Here is a 25,554-nt window from a genome sequence, read left to right as displayed (position 1 = left end):
TCAAGTATCTTTTCTGACCATAACACTATGAGACTAGATATCAATTATAGGAAAAAAATCTGCAAAAAATACAAACACATGGAGGCTACACAATACACTACTAAATAACCAAGAGATCTCTGAAGAAATCAAAGAGGAAATCAAAAGATACCTAGAAACAAATGGCAATGAAAACACAGCAACCCAAATCTATGCGATGCAAAGACAGTTCTAAGAGGGAAGTTTATAGCAACACCATCCTACATTAAGAAACATCTCGAATAAACAACCTATCCTTACACCTAAAGCAATTAGAGAAAGAAGAACAAAAAATACCCCACAGTTAGCAGAAGGAAAGAAATCATTAAGATCAGATCAGAAATAAATGAAAAAGACATGAAGGGCAGACTCATCAAGACAAAAAGGGAGAAGACCCAAATCAACAGAATTAGAAATGAAAAAGGAGAAGTAACAACTGACACTGCAGAAATACAGAGGAATATGAGAGATTACTACAAGTAACTATATGCCAATAAAATGGACAACCTGGAAGAAAAGGACAAATTCTTAGAAAGGCACAACCTTCCAAGACCGAACCAGGAAGAAACAGAAAATATGAACAGACCAGTGACAAGCAGTGAAATTGAAACTGTGATTAAAAATTTTCCAACAGGGCTTCCCTGGTGGCGCAGTGGTTGAGAGTCCACCTGCCGATGCACGGGACGCGGGTTCATGTCCCGGTCCAGGAAGATCCCACATGCCATGGAGCGGCTAGGCCCATGAGCCATGGCCACTGAACCTGCGTGTCCGGAGCCTGTGCTCTGCAACAGGAGAGCCCACAGCAGTGAGAGGCCTGTATACCGCAAAAAAAAAAAAAATCTTCCAATAAACAAAAGCCCAGGATCAGATGGCTTCACAGGCAAATTCTATCAAACATTTAGAGAAGAGCTAACACCTCTCCATCTCAAACTCTTCCAAAATATAGCAGAGGGAGGAACACTCCCAAACTCATTCTATGAGGCCACCGTCACCCTGATACCAAAACCAAACTAAGAGGTCAGAATAAAAGAAAATTATAGGCCAATATCTCTGATGAAGATAGATGCAAAAATCCTCAACAAAATACTAGCAAACAGAATCCAACAGCACATTTAAAGGATCATACACCATGATCAAGTGGGGTTTATCACAGGAATGCAAGGATTCTTTGGTATACTCAAATCAATCAATGTGATACACCATATTAACAAATAGAAGGCTAAAAACCATGTGATCATCTCAATAGATGCACAAAAAGATTTTGACAAAATTCAACACCATTTATGATAAAAAGTCCCCAGAAAGTAGGCATAGAGGGAACTTACCTCAATATAATAAAGGCCATATATGACAAACCCACAGCAAACATCATTCTCAATGGTGAAAAACTGAAACCGTTTCCTCTAAGATCAGAAACAAGACAAGTATGCCCATTCTCACCACTGTTATTCAACATGTTTTGGAAGTTTTAGCAACAGCAATCAGAGAAGAAAAAGAAATAAAAGGAATCCAAATCGGAAAAGAAGAATAAAACTGTCACTGTTGACAGATGACATGATGCTGTACATAGAATCCTAAAGATGCTACCAGAAAACTACTAGAGCTAATCAATGGATTTCACAGAGTAGCAGGATACAAAATTAATGCACAGAAACCTCTTGCACTCCTATACACTAATGATGAAAAATCTGAAACAGAAATTAAGTAAACGCTCCCATTTACCATTGCAGCAAAAAGAGTAAAATACCTAGGAGTAAACCTACCTAAGGAGACAAAATACCTGTATGCAGAAAACTATAAGACACTGATGAAAGAAATTAAAAATGATACAAATAGATGGAGAGACATGCGATTTTCATGGATTAGAAGAATCAACATTGTGAAAATGACTATACTACCCAAAGCAATACAGATTCAATGCAATCCCTATCAAACTACCAATGGCATTTTTCACAGAACTAGAACAAAAACTTTCACAATTTGTATGGAAACACAAAACACCTCGAAGAGCCAAAACAATCTTGAGAAAGAAAAATGGAGCTGGAGGAATCAGTCTCCCTGACCTCAGACTCTAGTACAAAGCTACAGTAATCAAGACAGTATGGTACTGGCACAAAAATAGAAATATAGATCAATGGTGCAGGATAGAAAGCCCAGAGATAAACCCATGCACATATGGTTACCTTATCTTTGATGAAGGAGGCAAGAATATAAAATGGAAAAAAGACAGTCTCTTCAATAAGTGGTACTGGGAAAACTGGACAGCTACATGTAAAAGAAGGAAATAGAACACTTCCTAACACCATACACAAAAATAAACTCAAAATAGATTAAAGACCTAAATGTAAGGCCAGACACTATAAAACTCTTAGAGGAAACCATAGGCAGAACACTCTATGACATAAATCACAGCAAGATCCTTTTTGACCCATCTTCTGGAGAAATGGTAATAAAAACAAAAATAAACAAATGGGACCTAATGAAACTTCACAGCTTTTGCACAGCAAAGGAAACCATAAACAAGATGAAAAGACAACCCTCAGAATGGGAGAAAATATTTGTAAACAAAGCAACTGACAAAGGATTAATCTCCAAAATGTATCAGCAGCCCATGCAGCTCAATATCAAAAAAACAAACAACCCAATCCAAAAATGGGCAGAAGACCTAAATAAACATTTCTCCACAGAAGAAATACAGATTGCTAACAAACACATGAAAAGATGCACAACATCGCTAATCATTAGAGAAATGCAAATCAAAACTACAATGAGGTATCACCTCAAACCAGTCAGAGTGGCCATCATCAAAAAAATCTACAAACAGTAAATGCTGGAGAGGGTGTGGAGACAAGGGAACCCTCTTGCACTGTTGGTGGGAATGTAAATTGATACAGCCACTATGGAGAACAGTATGGAGCTTCCTTAAAAAACCAAAAATTGCACTACCATATGACCCAGCAATCCCACTACTGGGCATATACCCTTAGAAAACTGTAATACAAAAAGAGTTATATACCACAGTGTTTATTGAAGCAGTATTTACAATAGCCAGAAAATGGAATCAACCTAAGTGTCCATTGACAGATGAATGGATAAAGAAGATGTGACACATATATACAGTGGAATATTACTCAGCCATAAACAGAAATGAAATTGAGTTATTTGTAGTGAGGTGGATGGATGTAGAGTCTGTCATACAGAGTGAAGTAAGTCAGAAAGAGAAAAACAAATACCATATGCTAACACATATATATGGAATCTAAAAAAAAAAAAAAAAGAAAAAAGAAATGTTCTGAAGGACCTAGGGGTAGGACAGGAATAAAGACACAGACGTGGAGAATGGAATTGAGGACATGGGGAGGTTGAAGCTGGGACGAAGTAAGAGAGTAGCATGGGCATATATACACTACCAAATGTAAAATAGTTAGCTACTGGGAAGCAGCCACATAGCACAGGGAGATCAGCTTGGTGCTTTGTGACCACCTAGAGGGGTGGGATGGGGAGGAGGGAAACACAAGAGGGAGGGTATATGGGGATATATGCATACGTAAAGCTGATTCAGTTTGTTATACAGTAGAAACTAACACACCACTGTAAAGCAATTATTCTCCAATAAAGATGTTAAGTAAGAAAAGAATTGGGGAACATCAATATATAATGGATACATGTATATATTGATTGATATTGATATATATATATATCCATGAAGTCGATAATATCACATAGAGAAGGTAGATACAGTGGGAAACGAAGGAATAGCATAGGAATAGAACCCCAACTAACACCGATATTTAAGAGAAAGATGCTTACAAAGCAGACAGAAGTAGAGTGCCTTGAAGGAAAAGAAAAGAACAGACATTGGTGTCACAGAAGGTCAGGAAAGTTATAATTCTAAAAAGAAATATGTGACATTGTCAAGTGTGTAAACATCAAATAATATAAGTCCTAATAAATTTCTTTTATATTTAATAACAAGAAGGTAATTGGTATCACTTTGGCAGTGTTAGAATGTGAGGGGAATATAGGTTTTGACCTTACTTTTCACATGTAATGGTGTTAAATCTCTTCCTCACCTGTAGTCACCCTGGCCTACACCTGTCTCAACCATTTACATTTTAAACTGAAAGGCAGGATTTGCCATTTTTTCATATTAAAATTCCATTATTTTGGTTTCTACCAATCACTGAGCCTATCCAGGCTAATGTAGTCAATGTAAACAGTCTACTTTTATATTTACATACCCTCCATAACCTTCCTTCAGTTAAATATTTTTAAAAAATCAAATGTGTTTCCTCTACCTATACAAAGAGAAATAAAATTATATATCTACAGCTTTTGAATTACACTCGTCAATATAAAGATAACTACATATTTTTTTAGTAACATGAACCAGTATCCAATTACTTAAGAGTCAGTTTTCCCTCCATAATTTTATCAAAAGAAGACCTATTTATATTTCTGTTATCCCCAAATTATTGATTCCCTGAAGGGAGAGACAAAATAAGTGAAGAGTCTGCATTTGACTCATACAGGACTAGTGAGGACTGACATTTGAATTTAAAATACAGGAATTGAATAAGGATGCAGTCAAGAACATGCTAGGAATTGGTGCAAGTTCTAAGTGTAGGTTTTCTGGTTTGTTGAGTTGTCGCTGTTATGATTGTTTCTGTTTATTAAAGAGTCATAGGCCAGGAAGTGGGGTAAGAAATAGTTCCACCTTATTATAAAACATTACATTAATTATAATCTACTATGTACTAGAAATTGCAGTGTGAACAGTGCATGAACTCTAGGCATAGTTCTGAGAAAGGGCTTCCACAAATGAACAAATAATATTAAATGAGCCAAAGGAAAGCTACACACTCCATCTTTTGACAAAAACCAGCTCTGGAACATTATTTAAATGGGGAACCAACAAAACAACAACAAAAATTAGGAGCGTCAGGGGGACCTAATTATAAAATGTATTTATTACAGTTACCCAGATAAATCAAATATATATGTCATGTTTATTCAACATGTTATAAGAAATTATGGATTGTGTGAAACATGAGAAGAGGACCATAAGAGAGAAAAGATTAAGATGAAATTAGATAAGACAAGAAGAATTATAAGTAAAGCAATTACAATCCTAAATGAAATTTTACGCTGGAATGACATTATGGAAAAGTGAATTGTTGCCAAGGAATACAAATTTGAAAATCTGTCTCAGCACAAAGAAGAAATATTCAATAAAATGAAAAGACTGAGAGGAAATAAGGTATATGACTGGGGATGAGAATTAATACTATGTGTAATTGGTGATGATGACAATGAATATATATAATATAAATAATACATATATATAATATATATAGACAATAGATACATATAATATAAATAATAGTTAATATATATAAGAAATATAACTTTCATAAAGTTAAAAATATTTAAGCTACTTAAAATTAGGCTAAATTAAACATAAGAACTTAGTAAATCATGATATAAAAAGAGTATTGTTAGTGAACTCTAAAAAGTGTAGCTAGTGATGTAAAATAAACAGACTGGAAACATGGACAAAGATTTATGATGCAATTAAAGAGTAGTTAATTAAACATTAATTTCTGAATCAAAATTATTGAGTGTTAAAAGGTGAAATCTAGAATGAAAATATAGTTTTAAGCTTTCTGCTTAAAATGACATAACCAAATATATGAAGCAAAACAGCAGTACAAGAAAAAGATGAAAATCCAGTTGTTGAATCATATTTCAAAATCCTCTATCAGCTTTTGCTAATAAGATAAGCAAAAGTAAATAAATAATAAAGGCATAGAGTATTTGGAAAAATATGATAGAGTTATATTATATATGATATATATATAACAAATATATATATTTTATTTATATATATAAATCATATAAAATATGATATATTTATTTATATATAATAAAATATGATAGTTATATATAAATATATATGTGCAATTTTGGACCTTATAAATAAAAGCATTAATACATTCCATATAGAAAAGTTGTATAATCCATATTATTTGATCAAAATACAGTTAAAATATAAAACTAAATATTAATTTAAAAGTTTAAGCTAAAATGTCAATTAGATACATAATTTTATACTCTTAAATGAATATAGAATAAAGGACAAAAAATATTTGATTTACCACAATAAAAAGTATATTTAAAAGAAGAAAATAAATATGAAAAGGTTAGATATCATAACATATTAGATGCATGCATACTTTTACCCTGCGGGGTGTATATGTATAAGTGTGTGTGTGTGTGTATATATATACATACATATATATATACATATATATATATGAATCAGTCTCTCTCTCTCTCTCTCTCTCTTTCTTTCTTTCTCTCCCCCCATATGTGAGTGTATTACATAAGATTTCTATTATGGCAATAGATTACTAATAAAAGAATCAGAAAACTTATGACATTAGAATATCAAATAATGTTGAGGGACTTATGCATACATTCATGATAGAAAAAGCTGATGCTGGGTTTATTCTTTGTCAAGAGCAATAGAGTGGGACGTAATACATGAGGCAAATGTTTTCAGGCATTACACAACAGGCAGCACAGAACTGTGATCTTGAGAGACAGGAATACAAAAGTTGACCTCCATGATCACTCACTGACTGTCACGTTTCTTACGATGAAAGTTTTCTTCCACAGAACAGAGATAGAACCCCAAAATAGTAGCAGTGCCACTAAGCTGAGAGAGAGATAATTACTGGCTGCTGAAGCGGCTGAATACCTGAGGAAAGAGAACTGGGCAAAACACCTGTTCTAGAAGATTTTATGGGGATTAACTTGGCTAAGAGTTCGACTGTACATGCACAGAGTGAGACCCCATTAGGAGAGATGACATGGTGCAGGACTGAGAGAGAGAGATCAATAGTTATTCTAGAAGGCATGCAATTTGGGAACACATTAAAATTCCAGCACAGCCAGAATTGAGATGGTACTAAACACTTCAAGCTTTAAAATGATACTACAGTAAAAACCCAATTTATTAATAAGCAACATAACCTAGGAATAAGTTGAAATTTTTGATAGGTCTAAACTAAAAATAATAAAACTAAGCCTGATTGGACTAAAAAGACCTCTCAGAAACTGTGAGAAAAAATATAACACACATTTAAAGAGCATGACATAACCCAAATTTGCTACAATTTATCATCTACAATTTCAGCATACAAGTAAAAAGAATTACACATATCAAGAAAGAGGAAATTTTGACATATATTTGAGAGAAAAAAATTAATAGAAATTGATTCCAAGATGATGGAAAACTGAGATTTAGTAAACTGTGGATTTAAAGCAGGTATTACAAATGTGTTCAAGCACTTAATAAGAATATCACAATAATGAATAAGCAGATATAGAAGATCTCAGCAAGGAAATAAAAATGAAGATGAAGAGGAAGAGAGAGAGGAGGAGGAAGTGAGAGAGAAGAAGAAGAGAAGGAGGATAAAGAAGACTAGGAGGAAGAACCAAAGGGAATTTCTAGAATTGAAAAGTGGAATACCTGAAATAAAAATTTACTGGATGACCCTAGAGACAGATTAGAGACAACAAGAGAAATATCACTGAACTTGAAGACAGATCTACTAAATGGAAGTTATCTAATTATTTAAGAAAAAAAAAAAAAGAAAATAAATTGATCAGAGCCTTAGTGATCCACAGGGCAACTAAAACATTCTTACATACATGTAAATGAAGGAACATAAGGTGGGGGGGTAAACAGAAAAAAATTTGAATAAATAATTATCAAAAAATTCAAAATTTATGGAAAACATAAACTTTAATAAAATGATCAGGAAGATCAGGACAAAGAAAATGAAGATCACCACATCTCAGTACCTTCTATTTCAACTGATAAAAACCAAAATAAAAGAGAAAATCTTGAAAGACACCAGAAAAGTAAAAAACAACTTAAACAAAAATGAAACAATGATATGCTTGATAGCTTATTTCTTGTCAAAAGAAAAATGGAGGCACAAAGATATTAGAAGAATATATTTAAAATGCTAAACTGGTGTTGGAGAGAGGACTTGTCAACAAAGAATTTTGTATCCAGTGAAAATATTTTCCCAAAACTAAGGCAAAATAAAACATTTTCAGATAAATGGAAAATAAGAGATGCCATCATACTTCAGCATACACTATAAAAAGTGCTAATGGATAATTTTCAGGCTGAAAGTAAATAACACCAGGTTGAAACTTGATCTTCAGGAAGGAATCAAGAGAATAAGAGTTTATAATTATGTGAGTTAATATACAAGACTAAATTTTCTCTTTTCTTTCATTAAATTCTTTAAAAGGCATGCTTTTTAAAAGAAGACATACACAGTATTGAAGCTTTTATTTCATATGTAGATATATATGACAAAATAGCACAATTAACAGGAGGTGAATGGAACTAAACTTTACCAAGGCTCTTAAATTTTGCATGAAGAACAATATTAACTGTTGATTGTGATGCTTAAGTAGGCATATTACAATCATTAGACCAACTATTAAAATATAATGTAAAGAGATATAGCTAAAAACCCAATAATGAATTAAAGTGGAATACTAAAAATATTCAAAAAAGGCAGAAAAGGAGGAAGATAATAATAAAGAAATGGATGTATATAAAAATAATAAATGGATGATCTAAATCTTGTAATAACATTAATTATATCAAATGTAACTAGCCTAAATACACCAATTAAAATGCCAAGATTTATGAATAGATTTTTTAAAAACACGATACAACAGTTTGCTTGGTGTGTACTTTTATATCCTTTCACTTTTAACCTATCTCTGAATTTATATTTAAAATATTTCTCTTGAAAAAGCAAATAAAAGGCATTCATAGTTTCTAAATTAATATAAAAATAGACTTTTGGAAAAAGAACATAAGAAATGGTAGAGGGACATTTCATTATAATAAAGCAGTCAATTTATCAAGAAGACATTAACAATCAAAAATATGTATTTTTAACAAAGCTTCAAAATGCCTGAAATAAAGTCTGACAGAACTAAAATAAAAATATAAAAATTCACAATCGTAGTCAGAAATTTTGTCACCTCTCTCATGAATTCACAGAATGCCGAGAAAAGATATTCATAAGGATATAGGAAATCTGAATTGTACTAGCAACTACCTTTATCTAATTTAGCTGTAGCTTACTCCTCAGTAAACACATTCTTTTCCAAGTGTGAATGGAATGTTCACACCAAATGATCACATGCTAAGGCATAAAACAAGTATAAATAAATATCAAAGGATTAAATATTAACAGAGTATGCTATCTGATCCACCATAATTGATATATCAATACTAATATATATCTATAAAATGTCCAAATTTGGGCAGAGAAATAACTCACTGAAAAATAATGAATGCATCCAAAGGAGAAATCACAAACATAAAGAGGAAAGTATTTCAAAATGAATGATAATTAAAATTCACAGATGAATAAAATATGGTTAGAATTCCTACTAAATCAGTGGTTAAAAGGAAATACATAGCAGTAAGTATTTATATTACAAAGCAAGAAGATCAAAAATCATTGATCTGAGTTTCCAAATTAAGAAGATTGAAAAAAAAAAAAACAATGAAATCAAACACAAAGTAATTATATGGAAGGAAAAGTAAAGATTAGGGCACAAATAAAAAATAATAAATATTTAAACAAAAGGAGAATATTAAAAAGGCCAAAATTGTTTATTTGAAAGATTAATTTAATAAATCCCTGAATAAACTGATTAAAATTAAAGACAGAAAACACAATTTACTAATGTCAGGAACAAAAGAGTAAAGATCACCACAAACTCTACTGACATTAAAAGCATAGTAAGGAATAGCTATTATAAATAATAACTTCTTTCCTAAAAAAATCAACAGCTTGGAAGAAATGAGCAAAAACTTTAAAATGACAAAACTGAAACAAATCTGAATAAGACTACATCTGTTACAGAAATTGAATTTATAATAAAACATTTTCCACATACCTGTATTTAATCTCAGATGACTTCATGGGTGAAATCTATCAAACTTGTAAAATAATACCAACTTACCCAGGACTCTCAGAACATAAATTAGGAAATGGGAACACTTCCCAACTCATTTTATGATACCAGTATAAGGCTGATGCCAAAGTCAGACTAGCAGCTATAAGAAAAGAAATTTAGAAATCAATTACCCTGATGAACACAGATGCAAAAATCTTTAATATATTTTACAAAGGGATATGTTTGACTTAATGTTCAAAAAATGAAATAATGAAAAAAATCCACACCTTAACAGAAAAAAGAAAATTCATGTGGTCTTCTCATTTAGGTTCAGGAAAGGCATCAATAAACATTCAGTACTCTGTCGTGATAAAACTTTTTGTAAACAAGGAGCTTTCTCAGACCGACGAAGGAGAGCTGTGAAGAACATATAGCTAATATCATACTTAAAGTGAAATATTGAATACTTTCACCCTAAGGCTGAGAATAGTGTGAAAATAATGTAAATATAAGTATAAATTAAAAACTAAATAACTAATTAAATAAAGTGAAGGCAAAGCTCTTCTTTACATTAGAAAACCAACTTACGTGTAATGAACTGTTAGAAAATAATGGGTAGACCACATAATCTAGCAATCCTACTTCTGAGTATATATCCAAAAGAATTGAAATAAAGATCTTGAAGAGATATCAGCACTCCCATGTTCATTGTGGCATTATTCGCAGTAGCCAAGATATCGACACAAGCTAAATATACACTGATGGATGAATGAATAAAGAAAACGTGGTATATACATACAGTGGAATATTATGCTGTCATAAAAAGAAGGAGGTCCTACCATATATGATAACATGAATGAACCTGGAATGTCCTCAGTGAAATAAGACAGTGACAAAAGGGCAAACACTGCATGACTGCACTTATATGAAGCTTCTAGAGTCAAACTCATAGGAGCAGAGAGTAGAGTGGTAGTTGCCAGGATCTAGGGAGAGAGGGAAAATGGGGAGCTGTTATTCAATGGTACACAGTCTCAGTTAGGATGAAAAGGTTCTAGAGATCTGCTGTACAGCGTAGGTCCTGTAGTTAACAACACTGTGTTATACATGTACAATTTTGTTAAGAGGATAGATCTCACGTTAAGTGTTCTTACCACAAGAAAAAAAGGAAAGGAGGGAGGGAGGGAGGAAGGGAGGAAGGAAATCATTAGTGAAAGTTAAAACTAGTTGCTAAATATTTGACAAGGGAAGCATATTTTCATTGTCACCTGTATTTGCATACAAATTAATAATTATTTAAGGAAAAAGAGTTACTTTTTAGTAGAGAGATGTGACTGATTCCACCTTAACCTGTTGTTCAAAGTGAACACCAAGGATATTAGGACAAATTAATATCATGCCTCCTGACACCATGTGTGAGAAGGATCCAAGTTTACTTCGGTGGTATTCCTGCTAAAATGCATGACCTGAATCTAATCATAAGACTTCCTCAAACACAAATTCAAATACTTGCTAAAATAACTGGCCTTCCCTCATGGAATATATCCAGGCAAAGGAGGAAAAAGATTCATGACAACTTAATATAATGTATGGTCTATTTTGGATTGGATTCTGAACCAAGGACTATAAAGGAAGTAGGTAGGATAATTGACAAATTTAAATGTGAACAGTGGATTAGATATTAATGTCCCATTTTCTGGTTCTACGATTTTGCTGTCATTATGTAAGGAAACATCTTTGTTTATAGGAAAGAAACATGAAAGTGTTGATAAAATGATTATCTCTAATTTACTTTCAAATCCTTCTGAAAATGCATGTATAGAGATGTATATCCATATGTAGATAGAACAAATGGGGAAATAGAAATATTTGTGAATTTCCAGAATAGATGGAAAATACTTATACTATTCTTGCAACTTTTCTATGAGCTTGAAATTATTTCAAAATAAAATGTTACAAGGAATAACGTCATATTAAGAAAATCAAGAGAAAGAAATACTAACGTGGAAACAAAAGCAATTCAAATGATAAATACAAGAGTATGTTATTTTTAAAAATAGACAAAACTCCAATTTTTTAATTTTAAAAAAGGAAAAACACAAATGCAGGTTTGCTAAAGGGGAATTAATAAGTATATGGAGACCAATAACTGCACTAGTTTGGAGATGTCAATGAAATGGTTAATTTTTTAGGAGAAAAATGACCAAAATCAAACTAATGAAGGAGAAAACCTGAATAGACAATTAACTATCAAATAAAGTTATCAAGAAACGTCCTCCAATTTTGTCTCCTGGGATAGATACTGCTGAGTTCTATCAAATTTTGATGAACTGATAATGTCCAAAGAAACTATTCTAACCATATGAAATGATAGAATTTATTTTATGAAACTAATGTATCACTGACAATGAAGCCTCCAGAAATTAGAAAAGTATGAAAACTATAGTTAAAATTCCCTGTGAATATAAATGTGCAAAACTTAAAATATGAGCAAACTCAATTCAGTAATGTAATAATTACATCATCTGCTTTGAGATGAGGATCTTGCAACATTTTAAGGATATTTTAAAGTAACAACTGTTCATGTAACCAAATAAGTCACTGAAACGTGTCACAATAAACTGATAGGTTCTGAAAATATTCACTTAAATTTAACAACCATTTATTATAATATACATAGAATGGTATTACTTTAACATATTTAAAATGATATATCAAATTAAAGAAGGAAACAATGGAAGTATTCCCATTAAAATCATGATCATGTCGAGAACTATTTGACACTATATTACTATTTGTATTCTTTTTGTGGTCGTGGTTGATATGTAAGACATAAAATGAAATAAAGGAGTACCAAATTATATTTATTTTCTTTTTTATTGTATTATAATTGACATATAACATTATATTAGTTTCAGGTATACAACATAAGGATTCAATATGAGTATATACTGCAAAATGATTACCACAGTAAGTCTAGTTAACATCCATCCTCATACATAGTTACAAATATTTTTTTTGTGATGAGAACTTTTAAGATCTTCTCTCTTAGCAATTTATAATTATTTTCTAATGATATGATTATATACCTTAAAAGCCCAAGAGATTTACTTTAAAAAATTAAACATTCCAGTACTGAGTTATATAGCGTACCCCCCTAAATTGCAACTAGAACCTGTGAATGTCACCTTATTTGGTAACAGGGTCTGTGCAGATGTAATGAATTAAAGTGAAGTCATATTGGATTAGGTGGGTTCAGACCCAATGATTGGTGTCCTTATAAGAAGAAATATGAACAGAGACACCCAGAGGGAAAACGATGTGATAACACACAGGGCAAATGCCATGTGACTGGAGTGGTGTGGACAAACCAAGGAATGCTCAGATTGCCAGTAACCACCAGTAGCAAGAAACAGGTAAGGAAGGATTCTCCCCTAGAGCCGGTAGGGTGAACATGGTACTGCTGATACCTTGATTTCAGATCTTTAGCCTGAACAACTGAGAGAGAATACATTTCTGTTGTTTAAAGCCACCCCGTTTGTTGTACTTTGTTGCAACAGCCCTAAGAAATGAATACAATTCCCAAAGCCACATAGCTAGAAAAGTGCCCCACTCAGAACTGATGGAAATGAACTTCTCTAATTATGCTTTTTGCTAGTTTGTTTTTAATTAGGATTTGTGAACTTGCTCTGTGCATTATCAGTAGTGTAGTAATCTAAAGATGTTCATAGTTCTAATAAACAAGTAAGTAAAAAGTTTCCTTAGTCAAATAAATTGGGAATATACTTGTTGTATAAAGAAATAGTTTCTATACTGTTGGAATTCATGGAAGCTTTAATACGCTAATGTATTTTTAAATCTCTCAGAGAGAGATATAATTTATAGGATTTATCATATTCTATTCTCTTAGCAAGTTTGAAGAACATTCTTCCTTTGCACAACAAACTGACATCCATAGAACGTTCATATTCATATGAACAGAGTTAAAAGAAGTGATGAATGACATCATGCCACCTCAAGAAGAATCAAGCCAAACTGGATGACTGCCATCTTCATGTAGCTACCTACCCTAGAGGAGGAGGTCTTTTAGAGCATTTCTTTATAGACATATGCATTTTCTTATCCTTCATTATTTGTAGATTTATTTTATTGCAGCCGCCATCCCCAACTGCTGCATACCGCATTATAAAGGGGAGTACTGGTACAGGGTCTGTGTCATATCATTCTTCAACTCATCGTTCTGCTACTTACAGGGTAATACTGAGCAAAGTACTTTAACTCTGAACTCCAGCTGTCTCTTAAACCAAAGTAAGAACAGTAACAATTATGTAGAGATGTGGGAATTAAGTGAAATAAAACATATGAAGAGACTACTCAGGCCCTGATATACATTATGCTCAATACACAGAAGCCCTGTTTCCAGGCAGTTTCCCATTTTCTTAAATGTGCTTTATTTATAGAATATGCTCAATAAATACTAATTCAAAAGGATACATGCACCCCAATGTTCATAGCAGCATTATTTACAGTTGCTAAGATATGGAAGCAACCTAAGTGTCCATCAACAGATGAATGGATAAAGAAGATGTGGTATACACACACACATACACACACACAATGTAATACTACTCAGCCATAAAAAAGAATGAAATTTTGCCATTTGCAGTAACATGGATGGACTTGGAGGGCATTATGCTAAATGAAATAAGTCAGACAGAGAAAGATATACTGCATGATATCACTTACATGTGGAATCTAAAAACTACGACAAGCTAGTGAGTAAAACAAAAAAGAAGAAGACTCACAGATACTGAGAACCAACTAGTTGTTACCAGTGGGGAGAGGGAAGGGGAGAGGGGCAATTTAGGGGTAGGGGAGTCAGAGGTACAAGCTATTAGGTGTAAAATAAGCTACAAGGATATATTATACAACACAGGGAATACAGCCAATATTTTATAATAACTATAAATGGAGTATAACTTAAAAATTGTGAATCACTATATTGTACACCTATAACATACACTCTTTTACAGAAACTCTATCAATTTGAAAAATAAAAATTTTATATGAAATGAATAAATGAATAGAATGATATCTTTTAAAAATTTGATGGTAGGATCTTAAAAGGCATTAGGTTGTGTTCTTTCAAAATTATGTCTGTTTTAAATGAAACATTTTTATACTTATAAAGATATTGATCGATGGAAAAATTATAGCATTTGGAAAGGGAGAAACTGGTTTGATTGATGATACAGCTGTAGACAAAGGGATCATTTTCTTCCTGATGGCACACCTGTCTGGCACTGGCATTAATTGCTCCATGAAATGCCCGGAATTGGCATCTGCACAGAAGACTATTTGCTACTTGTCTCGCATGGCACCTGTGGGAAATAGTAGAAAATGAAATTATAAGTTGCTCCCTCTTACCATAGTGATGTGAAATTCAAACAACTTAGGCCTGCTTGCTGTGTTTTCCTCCACTGATATTTTAGAATTAAACTTTCCAAGGAAATATATCTTCAAAACTATAGTAAATATCAAAAGCAAAAATATGATTTACACTATAGAGATTCATGTAGCAGTATTTGTACGATTTTTTTTTTTTTAACAAATCTGTTTTTCAGCAACACACATCATTTCCTTATACAAATGGCCTTTCTAGATGCTGGTCTATATGGCAATCTGGTCCTCATGGGCTGCTAAATTTTCCAACATAAGGGCAACTGAATTAGTTACTTCATTTTATATTCTTAACCAAGATAAGAGTTCAGATTATAAACAAGATGGTGAGTTGGGGTTCATTATTATTTTAGTGAGATTTACTTCCCAGTCCTTTGAGAGGCTACTTAGAAGAACTTTAGTATTCTGAACTAAAAGAGGTTGTAGGAATTACAGTCTATTTTAGGACAGAGTAAATTTTCAAAATAAGTTTCAAATGTAATTTAAAAACTGAATTAACAGTTTAATAGAAAATAGGACCCAAATACATGTGGTCTACAAGAAACCCACTTTGAATATAAAGATATTTATAGGTTAAAGGTAAACGTATGCAGAAATATATACCATGCTTACATGAATTGAAAGAAAGCAGGAATAGCTATTTTAATTTCAGACAGAACAGACTTCAAAGCAAGGAACATTATCAGGGATAAATAAGGGCATTACACAACAGTAAAGGGGTCACTTTTTTAAGAAGACACGACAATCCCTAACGTGTATGTACCTAACAACAGAATGTCAACCTGTATGACATAAAAAACTTCTAGAACTGCAAGGAAAAGAGATGAATCCATTATCATAGTTGGAGATTTTCACACCCCACTATCAGAAATGGATACATCCAGCAGGCAGAAAATCAATAAGGACATAGTTGGACTCAGAATTCTTACTATCCTGGAAATGGAAGAAAAACTTAAGCAATGTTAATAATAAAATATTTTTTAAATACCTGGGAGATAGTTGATATTTAATGTAACTCAACATATTTAATTTCTGCAACTTATTATAATAAATTAAATCATTACAGTTTTAACCTTTTCTGTTTCACAGTTTTCTTATCTCTAAAATAAGTCTATGTTTTAAAAAATAATTACAATGATTAATAACTTCGGCTTTAGGAAGTATTTCCCAGCTAAGCTGTGTTGCAGAATAATAAACTTGCTAAATTCCCTACCAAGATCTGAGAAGCAAAGATGAGAAGAGAGAAGAAATAAATTACATTGACCAAATAGGTGTTTGCAGGAGGAAATGTGTGTAATGCTGGGATATTTTCTCATGTATTTTGACACAGGGACCAGACTATTGAAGAAATAAACTTAATTGAGCCATGGAAATAGCTGTGTGCAACAAACTAAACTATTCTATTTTAATGTTGCTGTCAGGATAATATTGTAAGGTTTCTAACATTACATGATGTGGCAGGATTACTGCAAATTTTTCAATTTTTTAATAGAAGTATTGTTGATTTACAATGTTGTGTTAATTACTGCTGTACAGCAAAGTGATTCCATTATACATATATATACATTCTTTTTTATATTCTTTTCCATTATAGTTTGTCACAGGATATTGAATATAGTTCTCTGTGCTCTAGAGTAGGACCTTGTTTATCCATTCTATATATAAAAGCCACATAAGATTACTGTATTTTTTTTCTTTTTTAAAAGTTCATTTATTTATTCAGCAAATTGAGCAATTATTTGCCAGGCACTGGGAATATAACAACAAAACTGAGCAAATTCTCTCCTTTCTAACACATGCATTCTGATGAGTGAGGAGTGGGGGAAGACAACAAATAAGTAGGTGAAACATATAATGTGTTAGAAAAGTGCCCCCAATAAAAATAAACAAGTGAAGCAGGACAGAGTTGAGGATAGGAGATTTTACGTACACTGATAAATAAGGACCCACTGAGAAGGTGATGCTCAAATACAGATCTGATAGAAGTGAGTGGACAGGCCATTTGGGAAAGAATCCAGGCAGAGAGAGTAGCAAGTTCAAAGATCCTGAAACATGAGTGTGTTTAATAAGATTACTGTAATTTGTGATTGCATGCTTTATCTACTAATTTCCTTTTTCTCTCCACCATAAATTGGAAAATGTTTTCCAGGTACCTCCAGCGGGTGCTGTGATTTTGAGTTTGATCTTTGTTCCTGGAAGCAGGAGCAGGATGACGACTTTGACTGGAACCTGAAGGCTAGCAGCATCCCTGCCTCAGGCACAGAGCCAGCTGCTGATCACACCTTGCGAAATTCATCTGGTCATTACATCTTTATAAAGAGCTTGTTCCCGCAGCAGCCCATGAGAGCAGCCAGAATTTCAAGCCCAGTCATAAGCAGAAGAAGCAAAAACTGCAAGGTATGGGAGAAAAACCCCAGAAATATTATGAACAACTTCTGATGGAGTTAAGTACAGAAAATGAAATGGCCAGCACCAGACCAACAAATGAGTTTGAATGTGTTCAACTTGGAATATGTAGAAAGTGAAGTAAGGGTGAAAGGGAAGGATCCTTAGAGCTGTTGGAAGAATTTATCCTGTGGATAAGTTCCATAGATAAGGAATTTTGGAAACCATTGGAAAATGTCATGGTTATTATCCATAACCATGGGTAGAACACAAGAAGTAAAATATCAGTTGTGTCCACTCAGGGAACTTGGTACTTATTGGAATTATGGTAATTTCACCATAAGAAAGAGAATTAAACAATGAGAAATAGTATAAAGTTAAATATTTCCAAGAACTAATATGAGTCATAGTTGGCACCATGATAAAATGGTTGAAGACGTCTTCATGGAAAAGGAAAGGCTGAAATTGACCTTTTAAAAAATAGAATTTCTAGGGGCAGGAAGAAAAAATGGTTTGGCCATTATGCTGTGGAAATTTGAAGAAAACATTTAGAGAGTGTTAAAAGTATAAATAGAGTTGTATGGATCTTCATATGATGACTATGCATTTGCAAGGACCTTCACTTTATTTATTGTTTGCATGATTGTCTATTTTTATTCCCCAAAGGATTTGAGTCAGCTAGGCTAGGGGCTAAATTTATCTTTACATATAAATTAAGCACTCACAGATGACTTCACAGAATCTTGCTTATAAGAGATTAATGCGTGAATAAATTTGCCATTTATTTATATTTACGGCAAGAAATGCAATCTCCATAAGCTCTGAACACATGTATTCTGACTGGTGTATTCCGCAATGTCTGAACACTGAAAGGAAAACAAATTATATTCAGAAAGTTGCTAGACGATCAAAGAATCAGGCTGGGAGACAATAACATGATTTAAATCTTTATTATCTTCAAATTGTAATATTCTTGTGTATCTGTCTCCACAATAGAGAGCCCTAACCCCAGAAGGGGACATATTAAATCTTTGCTCAAAGGCTCCCCAGCTGTACCTGTACTTATTACCGATGTTTGTTCCTCTGTTTTATACTGACCATCCATCACGTCCTACCATTTTCCCAGTCTTAATACATGTTAAACCTTTAGTTTGTGTTAGGAGCTTTTCTGTGTCATCTTAAATTGATTTCATAGTTTAATTCTCAGGGAATAATCACATCTCTCTTCTCTCTTCAGGCAAATTTCATAGATTTTCTGCAAGAAAGTGACACGCTCAGAGTTTTAAAGACGTAACTCAGTCAACAGTCCAGAATGGATGTAATGAATCATACACAATTATATTAAACTTTATTTAATTAGTTTGGCAAACGTTGAGTTTTAGAAAAGCAAAGAAGTCAAATTGAAATTGTATATATTTCATATTTAATTTTTAATCAGCTTTCTAACACTAGAACTAATTTGCAAATTAGGGTATCTATGGGTATATAGATTTATAGATATAGACTCAACATATATAAAATCTGGTATGCTGGGATTTATTTTCAAGAAAGTATTGAGTAATTTGGAAGACATCAAAAACAGACTCCTTAGCTTTTCTTTTTAGACTTCCTCTAAGAATGTTCAAAAGATTTTTTTTTTTTTCATACTGTAGTTACTAAGGATCTCATTCATCTCTATTTTTCCCTGGTCCCAGCACTATAGTTCCCACTGTTTAAAACACCTGTGTGAGAATAATGAAGTATGCCTAGGAGAAATGTCAAAAAATTAATGATGAATGGTTCATTTTATGAATATTTATGATATAGATTGAATACAAAGAAGTAAGCAAAGGTCATGCTGGGAATGATTGGGTCTCTCATATATAAAAATTTGTTTATCAGGTAAGCAGAGTGACCTTCCATATTTTCATGAAAATCCTTTCTGTCACTTGACCCTGTGGAAAACTTCAGGCAGAAAAAATCAAATTGGAGATTTTTCTTCCTTTTGAGGGATGGGTGGGAGGCAGGAAGGGATGCAGACATAGATTGATGAGGGTAGAGATCAAACCTCTGAGTAACTGAAATTTCCAGTGAAAATGCCTCCTTAGAAGAATTTAATACTTAAGAGATTTTTATTCACTCATGTTGCCCTGTGATTAGGTTACATTGTCATCAAGTGTTCTCTGTAGAAATGGAGTATTTAGATGCTTGTTTGCATGTTGACCCAATGGCATCATTCAGAAAATGGCCTCAAGAAGATAAGGAATATTTATTGTGACATAAAACATATGCCTTATGCTTTCTGTGCAAATAAGAAGACAAAACAAGGGAGAATACTGGGAAGACCACACCTATGACTGCAAGGGCTCCAGACAGACGTGTGCTATACCTGTTGGGTGGTTTCCTCTCTTGCCCATTGACGCTGCTCAAGAGGCTGGCCTCAGACTCTATGTGTTTCTCACTTTGTGACACTCAGGTTTGACCAGTCCTCCCCAAACAAGCCAAAGTGGTCATAGAGCTCATGTTTTCCAACAGTAATGGGTTACTCAATAGAAGAAACATTTTTGGATCATAGAATAATACCTGAAATTCAGGTATTATTCATCAGCTAGGAAATTTGCATAGAGTTACTTACATGGCTTAGCTCTTCTTGGTGCTCTTTGAAGTATGATTGCATATATTGTCTAATCACATTCTTTACCCTTTAAACACATTCATTTTTCTTTCTCTAGAATATAATATCCATGAGTGCTAGCCTTTCCAAATTGTGATTTTCCTGTGTGAAGATCACCCACCATTACTCTTTTCCCTCATTCATAAAAAAGACAAGACAAAAGCTTAAAAACACTCTCAGTCCCTATTGTTCCTAACTCATATTCTTCTTCCTCCTAGAATTTCCCCTGACTTTCTCCATCCGTGTAACAATCACTAAAAATCTGGTAAACTACATCTTTGAAACATTGAAATGTTAATCCCTGGAAATACTTACATTAATTTTTACTTGGGGGTACAACTCTCAAGTCTGCTCTTCTAAAGCATTTCAAGTAAAATTTAGAAATTGCTATTCTGGTGGTTTTGCTATGTATAGTACAGCCCTGAGTATCTTGTAGAACTAAAAATGTGTTTCAAGTGCAAGGATGTGGTGGAATAAGCAATAAAGTACTCTGCTATTTTGAAGAAAATGATTTAAGTTTCATGAGATTAGAAATGATTTTCTTTAGTACCTGATATTTCTTAATCATAAAAAGTCTTTCTATATAATACATCACTTTTTAATGATATTTTTATTCCTTTGACAGTGGATCTTAAGAGTTTTTGGAGGAATCCTACTTTTATAAGTCACAGAAAGCAAGTGAACTCTGCTCGTTTTTCAAGTTTCTATTTGATCCTTATTGTACTATTTTCCATGTTTTGCAACATATGATTTAAGGCTGGCCTAGCTTCATTCACTGGTAGAGTACTCACAGAGCAGTAGAACATACAGATCTAATTTTCCTTCAGGAATCTGTTAAAAAAGGAGAGGACAATATGATATAATTGAAAATAAGGTGAAATTAATTGTACTAATTATATATAATATTCTGATTCTTGGTTACAGGTAATTTTTCATTATCACATGTATGGACATGGCATTGGAGCACTCACTTTGATCCAGGTATCAGTCTCAAACCAAACGAAGGTCCTACTTAACCTCACTGTAGAACAAGGCAATTTCTGGCAGCGGGAAGAATTATCCCTGTCTGGTGATGAAGACTTCCAACTCCAATTTGAAGGCAGAGTTGGGAAAGGCCACCATGGAGATATTGCACTGGATGACATTGTGCTTACAAAGAACTGTCTATCATTCCATCACTCCATGACAGAGGAACTCAAAGTGCCTCTTCCAGCAGGTACATTTTAATTTGTTTGTGTGGTGCTTTTACAGAGTGGTAGGTGGGAAGGAAGGAAATGGAAAGAAGTGACATAAACACCTAGTAAATCATTGTTTTCATAAGGAAAAATCTTTTTGAATCTAATATGTTATCTTTCAAGGCTTTACTCATAAACTTGTCTTCCAACATTTCTCCAAGCTTTGGTATATTTACCAGTTACCCAGTTCGTAGTTTAGTCAATTTCTTCTTAGATCAATAAACTAAGACTCCCTTGTTTTCAGTCTGATTCAGAATTCAGTCCTTAGTAAATATCAATTCACTCTTAATACAGTATAAGAACATCAAGAACAGACTTACTCAATTTTAATTAGATGTTACTGTGGTTATGTTATTTACTTTATTCTTTTTAGACCAATACTTTACTCATTTGAATGTTGAGTTTATATATTTAAATAGTTTAGATGATTGAATATGTCCATCCATTCACCTAAAAATTTAGGGGTAATTTGTCTAAATAATTAGATTATTGGTAGATGTCCAATATAATACATACAGTGACAATATTGTAAGAAGTGGAAATAGCAAGTAGCATTAATTCATAAAATATTAGAGGATGAGATGAAAATGAAGTATATAGTGTTAAAATGACAAAAGAACAAATTCTGGGACTTCACTGGAAGTCCAGTGGTTAAGACTCTGCACTCTCAATGTAGGGGCCATGGGTTCGATCCCTGGCCTGGGAACTAAGCTCCCACATGCTGCATGGTGTGGCAGAAAAACAAAAACAAAAACAAATTTTATCAGTTGATAATATGACATATATTAATATTTAAACCATGCGTTTGGAGTAGAAAATAAAAGTGCCATTCATTTTGTATATAAATTATATCTTGTAATTAACAAAAACAAAAGTGCTTTAAGAAGAATGAACTAATTTGTTTGTACTGACTTTTAACATGGTGGGTGGGATGGGGAACACTGCCAATTCTGCCATAATTTCCTCATACATTTTCAAGAGAGTGTTTTAATTTGGTTAAGAGTAGGTTTCTAGATAAATATTTTCCCATTGACACATAGTTAAGCCAGGGTCCTTGCCTGATGTTTCCAGCACTATATGGAATAGTACAGAGGAAGAGAAACATTTCAAGACTCTGTTGAGGGATAAGTATACTTACGTGAATTTAATGTAAAAGCATTTCAGATACCTCAGACTAATCTACTTTCTTTTTCTTTTTTAACATCTTTATTGGAGTATAATTGCTGGACAACGTTGTGTTAGTTTCTGCTGTATAACAAAGTGAATCAGTTATATGCAAACGTATATCCCCATATCCCCTCCCTTTTGAGTCTCCCTCCCACCCTCCTTATCACACCCCCTAGGTGGTCACAAAGCACCGAGCTGATCTCCCTGTACTATGCAGCTACTTCCCACTAGCTATCTATTTTACATTTGGTAATGTATATAAGTCAGTGTTGTTCTCTCACTTCGTACCAGCTTACCTTCCCCCACCCCATGTCCTCAAGTCCAGTCTCTATATCTGTGTCTTTATTCTGGTACTGCTCCTGGGTTCATCAGAACCATTTTTTTTTTAGACTCCATATATATGTGTTAGCATACAGTATTTGTTTTTCTCTTTCTGAGTTACTTCACTCTGTATGACAGACTCTAGGTTCATCAACCTTGCTACAAATAACTCAATTTCATTTCTTTTTATGGCTGAGTAATATTCCATTGTATATATGTGCCACATCTTCTTTATCCATTCATCTGTCGATGGACAATTAGGTTGCTTCCATGTCCTGGCTATTATAAATAGAGCTGCAATGAACACTGTGGTACATGACTCTTTTTGAATTATGGTTTTCTCAGGGTATATGCCCAGTAGTGGGATGGCTAGGTCATATGGTAGCTCTATTTTTAGTTTTTTAAGGAACTTCCATACTGTTCTCTGTAGTGGCTGTATCAATTTACATTCCCACCAACAGTGCAAGAGGGTTCCCTTTTCTTGACACCCTCTCCAGCCTTTACTGTTTGTAGATATTTTGATGATGGCCATTCTGACTGGTGTGAGGTGATACCTTGTTGTAGTTTTGACTTGCATTTCTCTAATGATTAGTGATGTTGAGCATATTTTCACGTGTTTGTTAGCAATCTGTATATTTTCTTTGGAGAAATGTCTATTTAGGTCTTCTGCCCATTTTTGGATTGGGTTGTTTATTTTTTTGATATTGAGCTACATGAGCTGCTTTTATATTTTGGAGATAAATCCTTTGTCAGTTGTTTCATTGGCCAATATTTTCTCCCATTCTGAGGGTTGTCTTTTCATCTTGTTTATGGTTTCCTTTGCTGTGCAAAAGCTTTGAATTTTCATTAGGTCCCATTTGTTTATTTTTGTATTTATTTCCATTTCTCTAGGATGTGGGTCAAAAAGGATCTTGCTGTGACTTATGTCATAGAGTGTTCTGCCTATGTTTTCCTCTAAGAGTTTTATAGTGTCTGGCCTTACATTTAGGTCTTTAACCATTTTGAGTTTATTTTTGTGTATGGTGTTAGGAAGTGTTCTAATTTCTTTCTTTTACATGTAGCTGTCCAGTTTTCCCAGTACCACTAATTGAAGAGGCTGTCTTTTCTCCATTGTATACTCTTGCCTCCTTTATCAAAGATAAGGTGACCATATGTACATGGGTTTATCTCTGGGCTTTCTATCCTATTCCACTGATCTGTATTTCTGTCTTTGTGCCAGTACCATACTGTCTTGATTACTGTAGCTTTGTAGTAGAGCTTGAAGTCAGGGATCCTGATTCCTCCAGCTCTGTTTTTCTTTTTCAAGATGCTTTGGCTATTCAGGGTCTTTTGTGTTTCCATACAAATTGTGAAAGATGTATTTTATTCTTTTTGTTGCAATGGTAAATGGGAACGTTTACTTAATTTTTGTTTCACATTTTTCATCATTAGTGTATAGGAATGCAAGAAATTTCTGTGCATTAATTTTGTATCCTGCTACTCTACCAAATTCATTAATTAGCTCTAGTAGTTTTCTGGTAGTGTCTTTAGGATTCTCTATGTATACTATCATATCATCTGCAAACAGTGACAGTATAACTTCTTTTCTGATTTGGATTCCTTTTATTTCTTTTTATTCTCTGATTGCTGTGGCTAAAACTTCCAAAATTATGTTGAATAATAGTGGTGAGAGTGGGCAATCTTGTCTTGTTTCTGATCTTAGAGGAAATGGCTTCAGTTTTTCACCACTGCGAATGATGTTGTCTGTGGGTTTGTCATATATGGCCTTTATTATGTTGAGGTAAGTTCCCTCTATGCCTCCTTTCTAGAGACGTTTTATCATAAATGGGTGTTGATCTTTGTCGAAAGCTTTTTCTGCATCTATTGAGATTATCATATGGTTTTTAGCCTTCTATGTGTTAATATAGTATATCACATTGATTGATTTGAGTATATTGAAGAATCCTTGCATTCCTGGGATAAGCCCACTTGATCATGGTGTATGATCCTTTTAATGTGCTGTTGGATTCTGCTTGCTAGTATTTTGTTGAGGATTTTTGCATCTGTATTCATCAGAGATATTGGCCTGTAGTTTTCTTTTATTGTGACATCTTAGTCTGGTTTTGGTATCAGGGTGATGGTGGCCTCATAGAATGAGTTTGGGTGTGTTCCTCCCTCTGCTATATTTTGGAAGAGTTTGAGATGGAAGGTGTTAGCTCTTCTCTAAATGTTTGCTAGAATTCGCCTGTGAAGCCATCTGGTCCTGGGCTTTTGTTTGTTGGAAGATTTTTAATTACAGTTTCAATTTCAGTGCTTGTGATTGGTCTG

At 33.4% G+C, this 25,554-nt stretch overlaps 1 protein-coding gene across 1 annotated transcript in view; it reads left to right on the top strand.

Annotated features, from left to right (window-relative positions):
• The window catches only part of MALRD1 (MAM and LDL receptor class A domain containing 1), a 653,641-nt gene that overhangs the window by 270,888 nt on the left and 357,199 nt on the right, over nt 1–25,554 (top strand). Inside the window, exons 25-26 of the mRNA XM_024129703.1 lie at nt 17,636–17,883; nt 21,449–21,740. Of these exons, the coding sequence (XP_023985471.1) occupies nt 17,636–17,883; nt 21,449–21,740 (540 nt within the window). The remainder of the gene's footprint in view (nt 1–17,635; nt 17,884–21,448; nt 21,741–25,554) is intronic.

The sequence above is a fragment of the Physeter macrocephalus genome, chromosome 11, assembly GCF_002837175.3.
Source record: "Physeter macrocephalus isolate SW-GA chromosome 11, ASM283717v5, whole genome shotgun sequence".
Taxonomy (NCBI): Eukaryota; Metazoa; Chordata; class Mammalia; order Artiodactyla; family Physeteridae; genus Physeter; species Physeter macrocephalus.
The sequence above is the reverse complement of the archived record's forward strand: the minus strand, read 5'-3'. Positions and strand labels throughout refer to the sequence as shown.